At 34.7% G+C, this 21,754-nt stretch overlaps 2 protein-coding genes across 3 annotated transcripts; one reads left to right on the top strand and one right to left on the bottom strand.

Moving 5' to 3' along the window:
* Window positions 1-1,239: 1,239 nt before the first annotated feature.
* Window positions 1,240-9,810, bottom strand: LOC145611084 (COP9 signalosome complex subunit 4-like). Its single transcript, XM_081666319.1, has 14 exons — window positions 9,509-9,810; window positions 9,229-9,380; window positions 7,336-7,439; window positions 7,167-7,227; window positions 6,681-6,773; window positions 6,394-6,494; window positions 4,972-5,080; window positions 4,854-4,898; window positions 4,682-4,750; window positions 4,499-4,590; window positions 4,342-4,384; window positions 3,642-3,701; window positions 2,777-2,836; window positions 1,240-1,679 (listed from the first exon to the last, which is right to left on the bottom strand). Exons 1-14 carry the CDS (start codon window positions 9,636-9,638, stop codon window positions 1,605-1,607), a joined length of 1,194 nt encoding a protein of 397 aa, XP_081522445.1. The 5' UTR covers window positions 9,639-9,810; the 3' UTR covers window positions 1,240-1,604.
* Window positions 9,811-12,634: 2,824 nt separating this feature from the next.
* LOC145611989 (uncharacterized) lies at window positions 12,635-20,932 on the top strand. Of its 2 annotated transcripts, none has more exons than XM_081667369.1 (6): window positions 12,635-13,239; window positions 13,626-14,972; window positions 17,885-17,950; window positions 18,039-18,237; window positions 18,365-18,464; window positions 20,651-20,932. In XM_081667369.1, the coding sequence occupies exons 1-5, from the start codon at window positions 13,237-13,239 to the stop codon at window positions 18,433-18,435; spliced, it is 1,686 nt and encodes a 561-aa protein (XP_081523495.1). In that variant the 5' UTR covers window positions 12,635-13,236; the 3' UTR covers window positions 18,436-18,464; window positions 20,651-20,932. The 2 variants fall into 2 exon arrangements, with proteins under 2 accessions (XP_081523495.1, XP_081523494.1); XM_081667368.1 differs by having other exon boundaries at window positions 17,882-17,950.
* The last annotated feature ends 822 nt before the right edge of the window (window positions 20,933-21,754 follow it).

Here is a 21,754-nt window from a genome sequence, read left to right as displayed (position 1 = left end):
TTGTGTGAACTTTTGAATATAAAATATTAATATGTGGCAAATGATAATATGAACAACAAATTTAATTACAAGAAAATTGAATCATAAATTACAACGCATATTAATGATCAGTTCCATGCAATAATTCTGGGCATCGCTCGAGCCCAAAAACTAGTTGATAAACGAAATACGAGTATGTTTCTCAAATGGTAAAGTTGTACGAGTAAATAAAGTACATCTTTTTTTACTGTTCAAATGTATAAACCGCTAGTTAAAGGTATAATCGTTACTTGATTGTTGATACCCCTAAACCGCTACTTTATAAAGCGATTATACCCTAAATCACTACTTAGGGTCTGTTCTCTTACGTTGAAATTCAGTTCCGTTCAGTTCAGTTCAATTCAGTTCAGCTCCGCTCCTAATTTCCTTCTCTTATAAGATATTCAGTTCAGCTCAGTTCAGTTCACTTCAGCTGAGTTCAGTCAATGAGAACAGGTGCTTAGGGGATATTTTTCGAATGTTTCCCTTATTTGTTTAAAATTGTACGGAGGTGAATTATGTATTTAGAATGTGGATAACATGCTAATTACCTTGTTGACACTTTAAATCCAAAATCATATTAATCAGAAACTGTTTACCAAGAGTTTTCATGTCACATTTATGTGATGTATGTATACAACCTGGTTAACGATTGGAGGAGCACATTATTCCTATAAGAACTAGGAAGTGTATCTTTCTCTAAGTAGTATGAATTCTCCTGTTAGAGGTTTTGTGGCCTTTTTTTTTTTTTTTTTAGTTTTTTAACGTTCCTTTCATGCATAGCTAATCAGATATAATAAATCTGTGGGTGTTTAATTGGATTAAACTGAAGTTCAGTCCATTAGCTTCCATAGTGTTGAGGGTTGTGTGCAACATTTTTAGGTGAAAGACCGATAGTGTACATAGACAATGGAAATTAATGAACGAAATGCAAAGAGGTTCCACTGACATGAATATATGCATATATCTTTTGGAGTATAAGACGGTGTTGTGTTATGAAAGCATGATCAGGGCATTCAACGTCCACACAATTGCATTGGTTGTGATCTACACCACAGTCAAACAACTGTATTTATTATTAGTAGATCATTTATACAAGGACACCATAATTTTCATCAATTGGAGGAGGATATCATCCAACAAAAATCCAATACAATACAAAACCTGGAGCAACTGATAGTTTCCCAAATGCTTTCAGTTTGTCAACCGGAAAACAAATAGTAGAAAATTGACAACCAAAATTGGTTGACAAGAATAAAAATCAGGAACTTTCTGTGCAAATGAAACAATTTGTATTGATACTGTCCACCAGAAGCAGAATGGACAAGCGAGTTTAAAAAAAGGAAGACAGGATCTTAGCAAAATAATGGCTTCCTTGACAAGTTAGAATCATTTCATCAAATGAAATTTCTATACACCCTATCTAGCGCCTTCTATCCCCCAAAGAAAAACCCAACCAAAGAAGCTGATTGCTCTTGTATGCAAAATTGCAAAGGCAGGAGCAACTACAATATACGAATTAAATTGCCATGCCAAAAGTCTTAAGCCTCAACAATTCCAGCAGCTGTGACTGAATTGCATCCTGATCAAACAGGAATTTGATAACCCTTCTTCGCCATGCCATCTAGGATATCATTAAGGGATTGACATAAGCCAACAATCTGCAGTTTCACAAGCAACGTTAACCCAAAACAAAAATAAGAAAAAGTAAAAGCTTAATGTATTAGCGTGCCAAAGCACAGTATTTTACTCTACTTTATCTGCAACCTACGTTACAATGTCTCCATTCACACGTGTATATATTGGCATAAGAGATAAGAGGGATAAAAGCATTAAGCTTGAAATCAACAAAACTTGTATGACTACTAAACAGTTTCCAGCCTCGAGAGGCAGTGTGATTTACTTTGAGGTAGCCTAAGAGTTTAGAAAATAGGATCTAAAGATTCCCAATGTTTTATTGCAGGGAAGCTTCAAGGCAAGAAGAAACTCAGACAAGGACCATCTTTCATCTAACTAATTATTCTTAGTAACTGGTTGTCTTAGTAAACGTTTAAAAATATGTATTAAATGCTTGGTTACATGTATATTATCCCAGAAACATTACTGAAGGTTAGTTCTACAAATTTTAAATTTAACAATCCTCATGGCTTTACAACAAGGGAGCCGAGATTGGTGAAATAATTGCTTGGTCACTTTGCTTGTACATATGGGCTTCAAACAAAGTAGATATAAGAAAGTGTCTATAAGAATCCACATAGCTGCCTCAAATAAAGGGTGTTTATAACATTTAATCAAAAATGCAGCACAAATATAGACAGCTCAAACTCTAATGTACACAAGAAGACTGTAAACCAGTTAGTGATCATGAAAGTTGTAACTCTGATAATGGCTTCTTTAGGCAGTGATGTTTCACAATCTAGATTCTATCATATCAAACTCTTGTAAAGAAGAAGTGATCTACGATTCATAAATATTCTATCATATCGCACAAATGCCCTGGCTGGCTGGCGGGGAATGTAAAGCACCTGGATGTGCAATCAAGGTGTTGTTGCGTGAAAAGACAGCCCCGGTTCGGCGGCTCAAACCTTTGTAAATTCATATTTTACTTTCCTTTACATCTCTATCTCCCAGCCCCAAGGTTAGTTTATTTTTAATCTTTTTTTCTTTTTTTTTTTTTTTTTTTTTTTGGGGGGGGTGGGGGGGGGGGGGGGGGGGTTCAAGTTCTCTCAAATTTCAAGCAAGATATGATAGGAATTACCTGCTGGTCCCACTGTTGCAGTTCCTCTGTGTCGTCTTCAAAATGTATGACAGCTTCCACCTGATGCATCATGCATAAATTATTCAAACACATATTAAGATAAAGCAAGCCAACTACTTTTCTAATTGAATACCCCAACTTCAAAAAAAAAAAAACTCCCTCTCCCTCCCCCTCCCTCTCTCTCTCTCTCTCTCTCTCTCTCATAACATTTTCTCTTAGCAATTTCACTCTATCCACCACCAATAAGAGTTCACAGTGAACACTAATCCTTAATATACATGTCAACCCAAACATGAATATCTTTTAAAGGGAAAGGAGAGTAGAACTATAACATCTATTTCTCCATGCCAGGTTTAGGTCAGATGCCCACCAAGAGCAATATGATATCATCCAAGGTCTTGCGCTATGCTATGGGTATTTATTAATTATGTTTGACGTTTCAGCAGTGTCCCACACGGACAAATTATGTTGCTTTTTTATTTTTTTGGAATAATCTTACCCAAAATCCATATTCTTATAACTCATCCAAAACATGTTGCCATTTTGGACACCATACAAATCGAAAAATTTGAAATAAGAAAGATGAATCTTGGATACATAACAATCAGAACATAAATTTTTCTATTCCCTGTTCATATCATGCTCACCACTGTAAAAGCAACAATCATATATGATGTATCACATACTAAAATCTAGATTGTGTAAGAATGACTCATTTATCTATCGATTTACTTTTTTATTCAAGAACCATTACTCTTTTTCCCTCTTAAAGGACATAACTCTATTCAAAGTTTATCACCCTACCATTAATAATTTTCAATTAGTAAAGTTCAAAGACGATTCATAAGATCAAATTTAACCATACCTGATCAATTGAGCCCCTCATTCGATCTTCATATATCATTTTTGAAGCAATCTTCTCAGCCTGCCCGAAAACAAAAACAAATTCAAAAATATCCAACTCCCAAAAGCGTATTAGAACCTCGATGAGAGAGGCATATGATAAGTAAATAAGAAAATCATTTGAAACTTAAACAAGCACTGGTGTTGCAACTTAAGAGAACTTGAACCAAAAGGCCATTTACAGATTGTAGGGGACATTCAATCTAGCCAATAAGTAGTCACCAACATCTCCAAAACAAAAGATAAAATGGCAAGAAATAATAGGTATGATTGAAAAATGCAAGAATACTGATCAACACTAGTCTAAATTCCACTTTATGTCCCTATGAAACAGATGACCAAATAAAATCAAATGACCTCAAGAATAGCACAATACATTCATCATTTATCGTCCCAACGCTCAAGAGAGTCATAGCAATAACAACTCATTTTTAAAGAAAACATAAACGTGTTGAAGAATCGAACTAAGCATTACAGTTGTTACATCTTACAATTGCACAACCACGCAACCTAAAGACACCAAAAAAAACCCAAAATACCACTAAACATAAAATATATGATAGAGGTATTGAAATTCCATATAAAGCATTTCTAAAAGCAGCACAAGCAACCAAAAAAAAATACAAATTATCAAAGTATACTCAAGCAAGATAGAAACCAACCTTATGAGGAGGGATGCCAAGCAATGTACCCAATTCACCAAAGCTACACAATGACAAAAAGACATTAAGATTAAGGTCAATAGCAATTAATGGAAGTAATGAAACAGTTCAAACCTTTTCCTTTTATACAGGGGGCAGGAAGGAAGGAATTACTCACCTTATGTTCGTGTAAAGTTTACTAGCACTTAGAAGATTGTGCTCAATCATTGCTCTATCCAGCACAGTAAAGTTGTCGGGCAAAAGTGCTTTCTGTCAGAATTAGGTGTGGAATATAAAAATTAGCCGAGTACATAATTCAACGAGAAATTGAGGATTACAGGGATAGAGTGCAGTGTACAACCTGATGTGGTTTCAATTCTTCTGCAAATGCATCAATCTCAGGTTTTCTCAGAATCCTTTCTAGATACACCTAGATTATCAAGTACTCGTATTATGTTGAAGAAATAGAAGTCAAACAATTGACAGAGTTTATCACGTGTATGCTAAACTACAATGGAGAAGGCAGAGATAACCTTCTGCAGTATTGGATAGATCTTTAACTTTGAGCAACGTTCATCCTGTAAAATGTTCAAGATTTGCATCAAGGGGAAAAACAGCAACATATTCGACTCATCAAGTAAAGATACATACCTTGTACAATGTAGCAAGAACCCGAGAACGTTGGGGCCCAGCACCTGCCAATATCGTGCAGGTGACAGCAGCTGATAAAGCTTGCTCTAGTGCCGCTTCGTCAATTTCCCTTTCAAAATGAAACATATAAAAAGTCAGCATGCTAATAAAGAGTAATTCCAAGATCCGAAAGTCTCAAGCATCCCCACCCCTCTCTCACCCACCCAAAAAAATAGAAGAACAAAAAAGTAGACCATGAAGCACAGACACACAGTAAAGTTTTTGCAGTATATATATCTTATTATCTTCACTTGACTGTCTTGACCTCAACAATAACATCCAATTGTATAAAACTACAGAAAATCATGAGATTCTAATATATATATATTTATACACACACACGCACACAAATGAACAAACAAGCACAACCTATACCCATTTATTTATTCACCAGGTTTGTGTGATTGCAACAGTTGCAATTTAAAAAAAAAAAAAAAAAATTCCCCAGCTGCTATTACATTGATTTTCACAATCAGAAGCAGCCATTAATATTACTAGATACACGTATCAGGTGTTTGTTCAAGTTGACATATCAATAAACTTGTTTGTGGATGTTGGAATATAGAAAGTTGACTCAAACTGCACACTACTGGAACTCTGGAAGGCCTGTAACCAATTAACATTAAAGGAAAAGTATTAACAGCTTCTGAAAGCTACCATTATCTAACATAGATATTAATATCAAAGTGTCATACGACTCATACTCAACCTTTTTCCAAATAGTATATGTGATTTGTTACCCACAAATTAAAGCGTACATACCCCAATATCAGTATTTTACAGAAGATTTTAACTGTAGTAAGAGTCAATGTACCATGGAACCTAATTTCGGACCCTGAACTGTTTAGGGGAAATACCAGTAACACAATGGGATAGTCACAAATTTACAACTATAGACCAAGATTTCACTCTTTGCACAAGAATCATAGCAAGTCTAAAATTATCATAATTATTAGTCTTACTATACTCTGTAATAACAACAAATCAAGCCTTGATCAAAGGTACCTAGACCACAGTACATTCTGGTTCATGGAACGGGTACCAAAATATAATGTGCCACCTTACTTTTGTTAACCTAGTCCAAAAGTTTAGTACCGATGGGCACATTTCAAGTCATGGTTAATAAGGTGATCAGCAAATTCAGTACCTTGGGCTCGACAAATCAGATACATTACTATAATTCAGATCACAATAAATAAAAGAGCAAAGATCAACATAATGCTACCACTAAAAATTTCACATGGAGCACACACAGCACGGTTATTAAAGGTCCCCCTATTTGTATCTATAATAAGCAAAAATCGCATCTATTGGGAGAGTAAAAAAGTCAACGGATTGAAATATTTTTAAAATAAGAATAATAATAAGGTTTTCAACACATACTCCTCTCCTATTTGCCGCTTCTCAATCTGAGATATGTCATAATATCGTAATGCTGCTTCTAAGAACTTTCTTTTCAAGTCTAGGATCCTTGCATAACAAACCTATGCACAAATGAAGGCAAGATGCATCAGAAAATGTACAGCTTATTTAAAAATAATAATAATAATAAAATTAAATTAAATTTTTTTTTTTTAAAAAAAAAAAAAAAAAAAAAAAAAAAAAAAAAAAAAAAAAAAAAGAGAGGAAAAAAAGAAGCAGCATTTTTCACAAAAAGGTAAAATATCAACCTTATATTGCAAATTTAGTACTTCATTTTGGCTGTTGCTGACCAGGAAAGATGCTTTGTTGATAAAAGCCTCAGCATTTACTGCATCATCATCCTTCAAAAATAACAAACATAACATTAAATTTGTTGAAATACTGAAATCAAACTTCTATGATCTTTCTGAATTTTACTCTCAAATAACAAGAAAGAGCAACAATACTGGCTAGGTGAGCAACCCATCCCCCCTCCAAGATCCTATTAAGCTCTGACAACATTGTTTCATCTAGAGAAACCTTATTATTAGGATGGTTTTTGACATTGGACATTGTTTCATCTATAGAAACCTTACTAGCCAATTCCAAGGCATTGGAAGATAACTAAATAAACACTCAACAACTCAAAACCAATGAGATACGCAGAAATCTCTTTATCGAATGGATAGTATGGCTTATTTCCAATCGAGTGGGGCAAAATAAAATATATACAGAAAATTAACAATGCCAAGTACCTCTAGATACAAACGGGCAATCTGAACACATTTTAATAGCCTGTAGGAATCATCAATCCCTCTGAAGAATATAAAAAAAAAAATGGAAATTATTAAACTTAAAGGTGAAGCAGGACAACAAATAGTGCATTACGCAAGAGAGAGAGATAAAACCAAAAAAAAGTCTGACCTCATTCCAGAATCCAAATCAATTCCACTGAGCATCTGAGCTGCTTTTGACCATTGTTGCTCAGACTCATACAACTCAGCCAGCTTTTCCCTGATGGTTATGGCCTGCAAATCAAGACAAAGAAATATGAAACTCAAGATTATGTCTCATAGTTCTAAGAGTAAAAATTCTCATTTACCAATCCACAGCTGGAGCTAATCATAGAGTTACAGACTTTAGCATTACAAACATAACAGCAACTTCACGCACATAAAATATGTTCCACAGACCAAAAAGACAGTGACGAAGCTGGGTTGCAAATATATAATTCTCAAAATATGGAAACACTGATCACCAAGTGTCAAAGTGTTCTCATTTACAGAAAATATGTCTCAAACACATAATTTTATTACAAATTGACTACATCTGTTTGTAAGAGCCAGTCCCACAAGACCTTTGAAACTGATCACACATAAATCACTTATGATAGCTTCAATTCTGGATGCTTTACTAAATGTGTCAGACAAGGAAAATCCAAACTGAATAGCAACATTACCAACAAAACATTTTGCCAGAGTGCTCAAAGTGACCATTAAAAGGTGTTAGGAAAAATGCCATCACACTTTTCACTTCCTAGCTAAATCAGAATTCTGAATTCCACTCTATTAATAGATCAATGATCAGAAGATGACGATAAGATTCAAGTTAATGGTAAACAAAAATGGCCTAACTCTGCTAGCTCAGTATTACAAGTACCCCACTATTAAACAGCAATGGCTCTTGAGCCTTAAATCGTTCGCAAATGCCTCCCACTAATCATCTTTTATCTGGGATTATGGCACCATCACAATTAAGCTAATTTTTTTCGAGGAAAAGTCAAAACTCATACAGTATCAATTCTACGTCTTCTGTATTGAGTCTTGGAATTTGTTATCCACTTGTAAATACATGACCAAAATGCCAAAGGGTAGCTTTTACATGCTTCTGGCAAAGAACTTTAATAATTTCACCATCAATAGATATGACGCCCACTTCAAGAAAGATCATTTCACTACCAGTATCAACATTAAGTGAATATACTCTTCCTTCCGGAATAAATGTCCAAAACCTCTCAGGCTAACATTAAGTATCCTGTGTTCTATAATCTTTTACTACTCTAAATCACACTTGAAGACATACAAGATACCACATTGTTGCCAAACATGCTCGTTATATGGTCAGAACTTTTTACATAGGCACCAAAAAATAGAGTTCAACTTCGAAACCACATCTTTAAATCTTCAATTCAAGACAATTTGGCCATATAAAAGAAGCTCGTCATCCAAGCACTTCTTTGCATGCAGATAATTCCTCCCATTCCCCAACAACCCACTCATCAAATAGCCACTAGTATACCAAACCTTTTGACGAATTTTACACAACAATACTACTACTACTACAACAACGCCTAAGGGCCTGTTCTCTTCAGCTTAGTTTTAGTTCAGTTCAATTCTGCTTCAATCAGTACAGTTCAGTTTTTAATTTCCTTCTCTCATAAGTCAGCTCTATTCAGTTCATTACAGTTTAGTTGCGTTCCATTCAGCTCAGCTCAGCTCAGTAATCAAATTAGAACAGGCCCTTAGTCCGAAAATGATTTGGGAACAACAAGATAAATTAAACGAATTTTACACAACTAATAATACAAATTAAATCTCCAAAACTGAACGAAATGCCCCAGCAATCATCAAGAATGACCGAACTTTAAACAACCAATAAATAACCAAACAAGTAAAATCTCACAATACTGAACAAAGCGCCCCATTACTCCGAAATTTGACAAATTTAACACAACATAAGCACTCAATGAAGCACAATACAGATACTAATCCTGTGAATAAAATAACGGAGTGATAAAAAAAAAAAAAAAAAAAAAACCTGCTCCTCGAAAGAAACGACACGAGGTTGAATCTGCTGAAGGGTATAATGAGCAATTTCCTTCTGAAGTTCGGGCTCCAATTTCCCTAATTCTTGCGTAAAACTCTGCAAAAGCTGCCGCGAAACCACCAGCGGAACATCATCCGACAACACTGTAATTCATCATACAAAACCCAAACACATCATTGAAATTTCCGAAAAAATGCATCAAAATTTACAAAAAAAAAAAAAATTATTGGCAATTGAATTAGACAAAAAGTAAAGAGGAGAGAGAAAGTACTGTGATCGATGAACTTTTTGGCTTGAGAAACATCGTTGGAGGACAACACAGTAGAGAGAATGTGACGATATTGTTCGATTTTCTGCCTCTGATCGCCGATTGCAGCGGCACTTGCTAATGCACTATCCATAGTTTTGGATTTTGGCTTAATTTGATGTAAATTGGTTTCGAAATTTGGGGATTTTCAAAACCCTAGTTATGGCAGATGGAATTTCAGAGGGTTTTGTGTACAGTCGAGAACTGGATTAGAGAAGGAAATGCGAGAGTTTTGAGTCTTTGAGAGGAAAAATCAAGTTTGCAAGTGGGTCCGCCAAAAGCTGATACGACATGATAATTTGATATGAATCTGATGCAAAATAAGCGTCAAGAATTCATGACCCGTGGGTTGACACGAACCTAACACGAAATTAAACGAATTAGATTTATGTTGAAATTTTCAATCAGAAAGCGACACGCATAACCCGATTATATAAATGAGTTGAATGACAATTAATTAACCCGAACTTGACACGCTTAACTTATTAATTATTTAATAAGTAGTAAAAAGAAAAACTGAATTTTTATATTCAAAACTTGTAAATTGTCTTGGCATCATTGATACATTTTTGGTAATTTTTTTTGTGGTTAATTCGGCGGAACAATTAAAATTCTCAACTTTTGCAAATTAAACTTTGGCGGTTAATATGGTTGTGCTGATAGAACTACTAGCTTCAAACTGTTGTAGTATCTTTTGCTAAAACTACTAACTTTAACCTCTTGTAATATTTTTAATGAATTAATGATGTATGTCTTTATAATTTTTAATTTGAATATTATTTAGTTTATTATATACTAGCTATGTGGGAAAAAAGTTACCCTGGTACCCCGTTTAATAAGCGGGTTGGGTTTGGGTCAAGGATTTTCAACCCATTTACTTCGTAATAAACGGGTTAGGTTTGGATCAATGTTTTTTCAAATCGTTTAACATCGACATGAACATGAACCCGACACAATCCGTTTAACAGCCCTATTTGCAAGACAAATGTACACAAAATTGTACGGTTATTATAGCTAATAATTGAGGGGTACCATTGTCATTTTACTTGGCATATGAACGGTAGCCTTGTCATATTGAGTTAAGTATACATTTGGGTCTAAATTTTTAATTTTGCATTTTTCATTTATTGAGACCCGAAGACTTTTTTTTTTCAACGTTTGAGACCTATGTCTACTTTTCCCGTAAGCATTATTAAAAATGACGGGATAGACGGCTAACATACGTGCGTTGAGAAGCAAAATCTTAGGGCTTGTTTGGCATCATTTTTTGATTTCAGTTTCCTTTTTTTTGAAAACTAAAAACCAAAAACAGGAAACAAGAAAAAGGTGTTTCCACTTTTCTGTTGTCAGTTTTCAAAATTATCATGATTTTAATAAGTCTAAATAATTTTTGATTCATTATGTGACATATATAATATACTTTTAAAAACCAAAAAACAGAAAACCACAGTGATGCCAAACGAACCCTTAGCTACTCAAAAAAGTGTTGGGATGTTTTTTTTTTTGGTATGTTCTTCGTTTTTAATATTTTTTTTTTTTTTTGTTTATCAAGTTTAACCACGCTCAATTTCAATGACAAATAATTCTATAATTCTATCTATTAATTATTAAAATTTATAAAATGATGCTATCATGAAATTATAAATTAGGATAATTCAAACAAAATTTCGCATGCCTATGTTGTATCCAAATTATAAGTCACAAAGGTAATCAATTTAGAGTCAATGAGTGTCAAAAGTCATTATGTGTCAATTTAAAAAATAAAAGGCGAAGTATTTTATAATATATTATGTACTTCTTATTAGGCATTCAGAACGAGCATGCAATTAATTACTTGTATTACATCTCTTGATTTTTTTTGTTCCCTCCATCACAAAATAATTGACATAGTCAACTTGGTACACATGTCTTCTAATTTAATCTTAAAAATATATTTAATTATATGTTAACAAAAATAAATAAAATAATTGAAATTATATATGTATATATTAAAATCTATTTAACAACAAAAATCATGATAAAATTTGTTTTCAATACATTACTACAAAGTATGGTCAAACATAGTATATAAATAGTGAAAAAATCAAATGTATCAATTATTTAGGAACTGGGAAATTATATCATTATAGTTTTTCTAAAAGAAAATATAAGACAAAGTATAAACCAATCTATGTCGATATGGTCTAGTTTTAGGCTATATAGTTTTGCATAGGTTCATTTGAGAATTTGTACCAGCCTATATGTTTGAACTCCAGATATAGAATTATGAAAAAAACACTTATCAACGAACTTTCTACTTGGTTGATAAATTAATTTTTCTACTTTGTTGATAAATGATTATCGTGTCCGTAAAAAATGAAGATAAACGATAATCATTAAAGCCAAATAATCATAGAATTCTATCAATACAACATTGACATTAAAAATTTATATTTTTTAACCCGACTCTGTAATTTTGTGTTTTAGGTTTTTTTTTTTTTTTTTGTTAGTTTATTTTTTTCATGAAACATCCTCAAACTTGCCCCTGCTAGTGATCTAAAACTGGTACCACTTTGTTAAAAGATAACAACTTTGGGCAAAAGAGTTAGTATGGTTTAATTTTTTAACTAGTGTTTGGACCCGGACGATGCCCCGAGTTATTACATGTATAACAGTTACATTGAATGATATTAAAGATACATATACACATGTATTACATTATTTTATTTATTTATTTTTACTATTAAACACACATAGTAAGACATTATTCAATGGTTAACTTTATACTAATTAACCCTGTGATCAAGAGTTCGAACTTTACATACTTTGAATTCTAGATTGCTTTCTTCATTGCCTAAATTCCATGTTGGTACATAACCAATGGACCAACTTTGAATTTCAAATAGTTTTTCCAATCACTTAAATTCAATGTTCATAGCTTTATATGCAAATCTATTGAATCAATATTGATATTCGTACTAACAAATTTTTGTATCTTAAATTTGCGCCAAAATATTAACTCACAACACGATAATTATCGTTGCCTTAAATCACTTAGTCTTTAATCTCATCGTGTCAATGAAAATTCACAAGTCAGATTCTATGAAACAGATGCGAAGGTTATCGTTCGTCGTTAATCTCGTCATGTCAACGATGATTTTCAAGTCAGCTCCTGTGAAAGAGATGCAAATATAATGGTTATCGTTAGTCGTTAATCTCGTTATGTCAATCAGTATCTACAAGGATCTTCAAAAGAGATACATACGCGAGGATTATGATCTACAAAACAGATGCAAATGCGAAGTTTATTTTAGACCCCGTATTAATAAACGGAATAAAAAAACTAGCCAAAAAATATCTTTTACACCCTCTCACGTTTCAATTTTCAGTAGTATCAGTTTCACTCCTCACTTCGCACCAACACCACGCTGCTTCTCCTCCTTCAACCACCACCGCCACCATCAACCGCCGCTGTTACACCTTCTTCTGGAATCTTCTAGAACTTCACCGTCACTATCATCACTGCTTTCCTCGGATTTTCGATCAATCTTCCTGAACCACCGCATACGTTGTCGTTTCGTCTTCTGTAGACTAAATTGATCGAAGATCGGAAATTGTTCATGATCGTGAGTTTCTGTAAATGAATTGATGGTACTTGTGTTGTTGATTCTCAGTACTAAGATCTTTCTGAAGTTTGCTCAACAATTGCATTTATGGTATCCATTTGTTTCCTTTAATCTCATTGACAGTTTTGATTTTGATATTTTCAATTTTTGCAACTAATTTTGCTGCAGATTTTGTGAATTTGTGTTTTATTTGTTGTGTTTGATTATAATTTGAGGCATATTTAGTGTAATTTTTAGTTTGGTAGTATAGTGATTGATGTAGTAATTGAATAATATGAAAATCTGAATTACGAAGTATTATATAAGTTGATCCAAGGAAATTCGCCATTTTCTTTAGCTTGAATTTTTGGGTATTATTGATTTCATGGAATATTGTAGTAGAAAATTTATGTCATTTTAATGGTGCATTTTAGTAAGTTTGATTTTGAATGTGATTTAGAGTAGTTTTTTGAGTAAATAAGTGTTGCATGTTGCAGTCTTATCAGAATTGGATGTCGAAGGATGGTGGGTGTTTAACTGATGGGGAGATAAGTTATGATAATACTACTAGAATTGAACCCAAGCGCTCACACCAATGGTTTATCGATGGTGGCGAGGCAGGGTATTTACCGAACAAGAAGCAAGCTGTAGAAGTTCCCGGTAGCAATTCATTTGTTGGAATACCGACCTCTACTCTTTCTCCTTGGGGAGGGGTGGCTGGTTTTAACTCGGTTCCTAGTCAATTTACTGAACAATTGTTTGATACTGAGGCTATTAGGTCTACTAGTTTTGATGAGAGAAATATTGCGTCTGTCAGCATGGGTAGTTTGAATACGGGAAGAAAGGTTACGGATGATCCATTTGGGAGTAATTCCTCATTTGGTCTATCTATGACTCATTCGTTGGAAGATCCTAAGGCAGGGATTAATTATGGTGGGATAAGGAAAGTCAAAGTTAGTGAAGTAAGAGATCCTGCGGACTTCCTGCCATTGCCTACAAGGCCTGCATATGCTAGAGAATCTGAGGGTGCTATGTCAACTGCTCATGGTTATGGCAAGGTAGATGATAGCGGTATATCAATGGGTCTGACATATGGTCGAGAGGAGGAAAATATTGTAGCAGTTGGGGACTCTTATGGTAGGGAAGATGATGGCTTTATATCAATTGACCAATCATTTAGTAAAGATGCTGGCAACACATTGGGAATGGGGCAGTCCTACAAGGCTGATGTTAGCACTATGTCAATGGCGAATACATTCAGTGGTGCTGATTGTAATATAATGCCAATGGCTGAAAACTTTAGTAAGGGGGGTAACAATGTCATTTGCATGGGAAACCTCAGCAAAGGAGACAATATGGTCTCCATAAATCATACGTACACAGGTGAGGGATCCATCCCAGCTACTAACAATTACAACAAAGGGGATGACAGCACCACAACAATTGCTCTATCTAGCAACAAAGGTCAAAGCCATGCATTGTCCATGGGTCACTCATTCAACAAGGGAGACAGTAACATAATATCCTTTGGTGGCTATAATGGTGATAATGTTATAGATGCTTCAGGGACACTCGTATGCAATTATGAAGCGCTAATGGGTCAACCTTCAATTCAAAGGTCTGACACATTAAATCAGAAGGATTTGACTGTCTCGAATGCTGATGCAGCCATAGTTGCTGCTCAGGTTATTGCTTCTAGAGCAGAAAGTACCTCCAGGAAGAAAGAGGACATTAAATCAACGAAGAAGACACCTCCCAACAATTTTCCTTCGAATGTGAGAAGTTTGCTTTCTACTGGTATTTTGGATGAGGTTCCAGTGAAATATATTGCTTGGTCACGAGAGGTAAATCTACTTATTTTGTATTCATTTTTGACTTGGGGAAATTGATATTAACAGTCCCAACTAGTGTTTAATTGATAGTAGTCCCACCTTTGGGGGTGTCTTCTTAACATCGTTCTCACCGGCACTCCTTTGGGGGTAACTATTCAAAATAGTCCTCACCTGCACTAGCCTGTTAAAAAGGTTAAAAAGTGCCACATTTATAGTTAGATGGGTTGGCCTTTTCGTAAACTGCTTCCATTTTGTTTTGGAAAACATGTCAAAAATAAACCAACATTTTTGTGGTTAGCTCACAATATGTTGAACTTTTGATTAACTATGAGTAAGTCGACCTATGTTAAAAAATAACTTTCAATGGGTTTTTTTTACCGGTAACCAGCAAGCTAAAGAATCAGCAGGTTCCCAAGCCATCCAACCACCACAACCCCTCTCAAGCCACCCAAAACAACCAACAACCTTCTTCATTACCGCTGCCCCAGCTCTCCCTTTCTATCTCCTTCACTATTTCTTTCTCCTTCCACTCTCTCTCCTCCAAACCCCTCCTAAGACCAGGAAGCAGCCTGCAATAGATGATCAACCTTCAAGGTTTTATTTGGTGGTTTTGCCGCTAAAAAATGGATGATTAAGTGACGGTCCATGGACAATGGTGAGGTTTGAAGGATGGTGGTCTACGCAGATTAGACATGAAGAGGAGAGTAGAAAATGGCCGGCTTATCTACGTCTGCATCTGTGGCTGCCTTTGCCATGGTCATTGCAAGGTGGTCCGCCTCTTCCTCCATCGAAGCCACTACTCAAAACAGGTCTGCCAGTGGAGGGAGGAGGAGAAGAAGAGAGAAAGGGGGTCTGGTGGAGGGAGGAGAGAAGGGGTGGTGGAGAAGAGAGAAAAGAAGGGATGGTAACCGGTGGAGGAGAGAGAGAAAGTAGTGGTGATCAGTGGAAGGGAGGATGAGGGGTTGAGGTTTATGAAGAGGAGGGAGAAAGAGTTGTAGAGAGAGGAAGTGGGAGAGGTTTTTTTTTTTTTTTTTTTTTTATAAATAATTAATTTATAATTAGAATATATAAACTAATTAAAAATTAACACATGGCATGTTTAACCTTTACATTCGGTTACTAACAAGTCATAACTCGTTTTTGGGAAATACCCAACAAAGATTAGTAAATCAAAAGTTCGACTTACAGCTAAAAGGTTGGCTTGTTTTTGACAATATTTCCTTCTTTATTCTATATTGTTTTATATTTTAATATTTGGAACATGTACCCCCACCTCCTCCCTATCTCGCCCTTCTTGTCTAGCTTCTCACTTGGTCTTGCTGGCAAGGTGGCAACCTATTTCCTGATCAGAATAGCAGCACCTGCATCCCTTTCTAGCAACTCCATTCCTTGGTTATCCTTGTAGCGTAGCTCATCCCTTCATATTTCCATTCTCCCCCTCTCTTTCCTCCTAGCTTAGCTTTTGTTTATTATTCTAAATTTGGGGATGTCATTGATTTTGCTATTTTTTCATATAATTACCAGCTATGATGACAGAATCAAGCTTTAAGCTTTTGTTTTGAGATGGCGTATAGGTTACAGAGGATAAAATTAGAAGTGGAAATAGAGGCAACCAGATATTTGATTATTATGGCTGTGTTAAGATTAAATGGTTAGGGTAGTGGCACATTTTTTTTTTCTTTCCCGGCCAATATGATTTATTTTTTGAATTTATTGAAATCTTATATAAACTTTTGGTGTACTTTGATAGTTTAGAAGCAATTACCTGGCTTACGGGTATGGTATGGTGACATGTAGAGGAAGTGGAAGGAGATTTAAAGGAAGAAGGATAAGAAGTAGGCCTGTTCACGGATCGGATATCCGATCCGAAATGATCAGATATCCGAAGACTCGGATATCAAAAATTGATATCCAAATCCGATTTGAAAAATTCGGATATCCGATATTCAGATATCCAAAATTTTCGGATCGGATGCTTCGGATATCCATTATCCAATATTAAGTAAAATTGTTATGATTACTTTCTAAATTTCACTAATTTTCCCGTTTTTTATCGCTAAGTTGTACAAAATATTTTAACAAAAATAGTAGTCCTTTTGCAATTAATATTATCATCAAATATATTAAGAATATTACAATAAGTTAATAATACAGGGTTAGTTTTATAATAACAATTTAAAAATTATATTATTTTAGGCTTTATATTTCGGATATCTTTCGGATATCCGAAATTCTGAAAATTAATATCCAAATCCGCATCCGATATCCGCTTTTTCGGATCGGATATCCGATCCGAAATGAAAACTCGGATCGGATATCCAAAAATTCGGATCGGTTGCGGATCGAATTTTCGGATTTTCGGATTCTCGGATAGTTTTGTACAGGCCTAATAAGAAGGTGAGTATGGTGGGGGTAAGAAAGAGAATAGGTCCAAGAGGGCACGGAAGCTATCAACGGTGGGCTTCCTTTTCTGATGGTGGTCTGGTGGATGTTAGTTCTCACGTAGTCACGTGGCATTGGGAGTTAGAGCTAGGAAGGATGGTTTGGGACTTGGGAGGGTGAACTTAACTTATCTGAACTTATTAAAACTTATTTTAGTTGTAATTTGAACTTGGCAACCCTTACCAGAACTTATTATTCCTGTATTGAACTTATTTGAACTTATTTTTCCTAAACTGAATTTTTCTGAACTTATTTTTCCTGATGTGAACTTATCTTAACTTATTTGAACTTTTTAGAACTTATAAAACCTGAAATAAGTGAAAATAAGGTGAACAAAAAAGACCTGAAATTGCACCCCTTAAAGCTAACTGCAATTTGAACCTTTAGAGAAGATGGGTCATAGTTGGGATTGTTAGTATCAAAGTCTCCTTTTGGCTTTAGCTTATTAATGGTTATATTACTGTACTTTTATATCCTAGAAGGAGCTCCGTGGCATCATAAAAGGTTCTGGATATCTTTGTGGATGTCAGTCATGCAACTTTTCCAAGGTCTGTTGTCTTATATTCTTTAAACTTCTTGTTGGAAATTTGGGCCGGCATTTGATCTGATGAGTAGATTTATTTTCTGTTTGTTTAGGTTATTAATGCTTATGAGTATGAGCGTCATGCTGGGTGCAAAACAAAACACCCCAACAATCACATATACTTTGAGAACGGGAAAACCATTTACGGGATTGTTCAAGAGCTTAGGAATACTCCACAGAATATGCTTTTTGATGTTATACAAACAATAACAGGCTCACCCATCAATCAAAAATCATTCAGGCTTTGGAAAGGTGACTGCAGTTTAATTTGACTGTTTCATTTTTTTTATTGAACAAATTAGTCCAACTTTTGTTATTAATAGTATTTCTTTCAATGGAATTTACAGTTTCTCATATTCTTCTTTTTCATGTTTGTCAGAATCTTTCCTGGCTGCAACCCGGGAACTTCAGCGCATTTATGGTAAGGATGAGCGTAACCAGTCATTATAAACTCATTTGCAGCTTCAGTATAAAGCCTGGTAAGCACATCCCTACTCTTCTGTAAAATTTTACTGATTAAGTTGTAAATTGTGTGATGGAAATTATGTGATAAAACTTGTCTGGCGTGTAATGAGATGATAATAAAAGAAAAAAAATAAAATTGTGCCCAAACTTATTTAGATTATAGAATAGAGTCTATAGGAAAGAAGAAATTTTCTTGTAGACTTGTATTTCTAATGTCTGCTCTTTGTAGTGGGGGAGAAAAGATATTAATTGTGAGGGATTGAGGCATAGCTTTCCCTCCTGAATCACTCATCCAAAGAGAATCTCCCTCCTTTATTTTTATCATGTATGCCATAAAATGACTGGGGATGATGCTCTATACCTGGTGTGATCTATATTTACTGGATGCTCTATAACAAGGTTTACAGTGATGCTGGTAACAGTGTGGTTAGGGCTTGATTATAGCATGCTTTGGTTACAAGTTTTAATGCTTGAAACTACATTGAAAGTAACTCTAGGCTTTTTGAGTGATTTAGAAATGAATATATGGAATACGTTTTGAAATGCCCCTGAACATGCCAAAGAAAGACTTTATTTTATTACATTTATCTGATTAAATGTTTATTGTGTGGTGACTTCATTTATAGTACTCCATGCTCCTTATTCTGGGATTTATCTATCCATTTTTCAATTAAAGGACTTGAACGCTGTATAAATAGAGCTTGGAAACATGAATAAGGGATTTGGATGGGAAGAAAGCGAACTGGAAGGATTCATTTATCTTCTTTTTTCAAGATTCCAAGTCCTTATAATTTCAGAAAGAATTTGAAGTGGAAATGCAAGCTCACCCTTCCCTTCCCTCTCCTGCATGCTCCTCCCCTCTTCTGTATAATTCAAACACACTCTTAGCTCTAATTAACGTCCCAATTAAAGTAAGGACAGATGAGAGCCAGTAAGCTCAGTTGAAGGTCAATAGCTAAAATAAGTTTAAAACTTGAAATAAAGGAATAAGTTTAGATTAGGAATTTTGGGTGAAGAACAAAGCCTTAGTCATGAAACATCTATTTTTCACTCTTTGTTTTTAAAGTTTACATTGCTGCATTTAGAAGCTAAAAGATTATTGTGTGGCTGACCTTGTTTCAATGGTTTTAGTGTGATGCTTGCAGCACTAAACGTAGAGTGTGTGTTTTGGGATATTGGATGACATAGTTGGTGATTGCTAAAGCAAGAACTGGTTTTCATCTTTCAAGTGAACATTCTGACATGTACTTGTATTAATGTATTATCTAGGAAGCACAAAATTTTCTGGTCCCAGTTTCTGAGTCCCCAAAGTCCCAAACGTTTCTGAATACTGGCGTTTTTGTGCTAATGTAGCTAGATATGCCTGGGACTTGAGATTTTCCCTTTTTCGATATGCTTCCGTTTTTGGTATTAAGCTGTTTCCGTGTTACACAGTGTAATTATTACCTATCAGTTCAAGAGCCCTTACATAAGTTTTTGTTTCCACATACCTAGATACTAATGGTTGACCCACTTTATGATTCGTAAATCATTTTACTTTATACTTCCAAGAATTTTTTTAGCTGAATGGACCTCTAAATTTCACGGGATCTACATTTTTGAATGACATAAGAAAAGGAGAGATAGGAGCAAGGGATAGGGAGGGAGTGAGGGACACTATTGTGATTTGTGACTGCTAGGCTTGTTAAGTTTGTTGGGATATATGATATATCAGCACTCAGCAGCTTTTTGAGGGACTTTTGTTTTAAATTTGAATGCCTAATTTTCTGTAGGGACTTTTATTTCTTTTGCTGATCATTTGGATGTGGCAAGAGCAACTTTTTAATTTTATTAATTTATCCAATTTCATTGTGATCATCATTGTGATCCCATTTAAACACCGTGTCTGATCTACAATTTGTATTGCCGTTTGAGCCCTTCACATTTGTCTTTTATCTGTATCTGTAATGACTGTTAATTTTTCTTCTCCTTTTATAACTAATTCATTAAAAAAACATTGAATATATCTTTTGTTCTTTCAGCCAATATCAGTAAATAACCTTATTATTATTGTTTAAATTTGACTTATGCTTCAAATATTCCATAAAATGTAGTTTGCAGATCCTTTAACATGGTTGGAATTAGTTATATCTTAATGGCTGAGTTTCTTAATTCATGTATTTGGCTTCGTTTATTGCGTTGAAAATATCTTATTGTGCAGGTAAGGATGGCAAGGTTCTCTGATGCACTGGTTAATTTATCTACTTATAGTTTTGCTTCTAGGTATTAACTCCTTCAAATCTTCAATACCAACTGTATAAAAGTGGGATTAGTAATATGCTATGTTGACCAAAGTTAATTTTTTATAAGATTTGGTCTCAACTTTTGTAATAGTTATTTTTGTTTTCCGGATTACCATATTAGACCAGTGCTTGTAAATGATGAAAGTGTTGAATGTAGATGAATTTTTGTATAAAGAATGGAATGCTGTTTCTTTTGCTCACTTTTACTCACCTTTGTTCTTTCAAATGATTATCTTATTATGTCCCTTATATCGTACGATTCTTTATGACGATTCATGTTAATTGACCCAAATTATTTTGGGACTAACGCTTTGTTGTTGTTGGTGTTGTACAATTTTACCCAATAAGAATGATTTTTCTACAATATGGGTTATAACAACCAAAACTTCAAGATAGTACTTTCACTAGATCGTGAATTGTTAGTATGCAGTTGGAAAATTTTAGTGCATGGAAAATTTTGTTTGGACATCATGCTTCACATTAGAGCTGACTGACCATTACCCTGTTCGACATTCTCCTTGGAGAGAGGAAGATGGCTGATGCCCATGATTCATCAAGCCATGTCCTTGGGGTGAAACTACGCATGACTTAGGGTTTATTCTCTTACGTTGAAATTCAGTTTAGTTCAGTTGAGCTGAGTTCAGCTCAATTCAATTCAATTCAGTTCAGTTCAGTTCAGTTCCTAATTTCCTTCTCTTATAATTTATTCATTTCAGTTCAGTTCAGTTCAGTTCAGCTGAGTTCAGTTCAGTTCAGCTCAGCTCAGTTCAGTTCAGTTCAGCTGAGTTCAGTCAATGAGAACATGCCCTTAGAGTTATTATTGATTATAGGCCTCTACCGAAAGTTTAAACTTTAGGGCGTGTTTAACATTGGTGTTTGAGTAACTTTTAGTAGTTTGACTAATTCAAACTACTACTTAATAAAACATAAACTAAACGTTTGACAATGTAGTATTTGGGGTAACTTTTAGGGGTCGTTTGGTTCGCACGGGGTAATCGGAATGGAATGAACAAAGGGAAAGA

Source organism: Chenopodium album, chromosome 24, assembly GCF_948465745.1.
Source record: "Chenopodium album chromosome 24, dcCheAlbu1.1, whole genome shotgun sequence".
NCBI lineage: Eukaryota > Viridiplantae > Streptophyta > Magnoliopsida > Caryophyllales > Amaranthaceae > Chenopodium > Chenopodium album.
The sequence above is the reverse complement of the archived record's forward strand: the minus strand, read 5'-3'. Positions and strand labels throughout refer to the sequence as shown.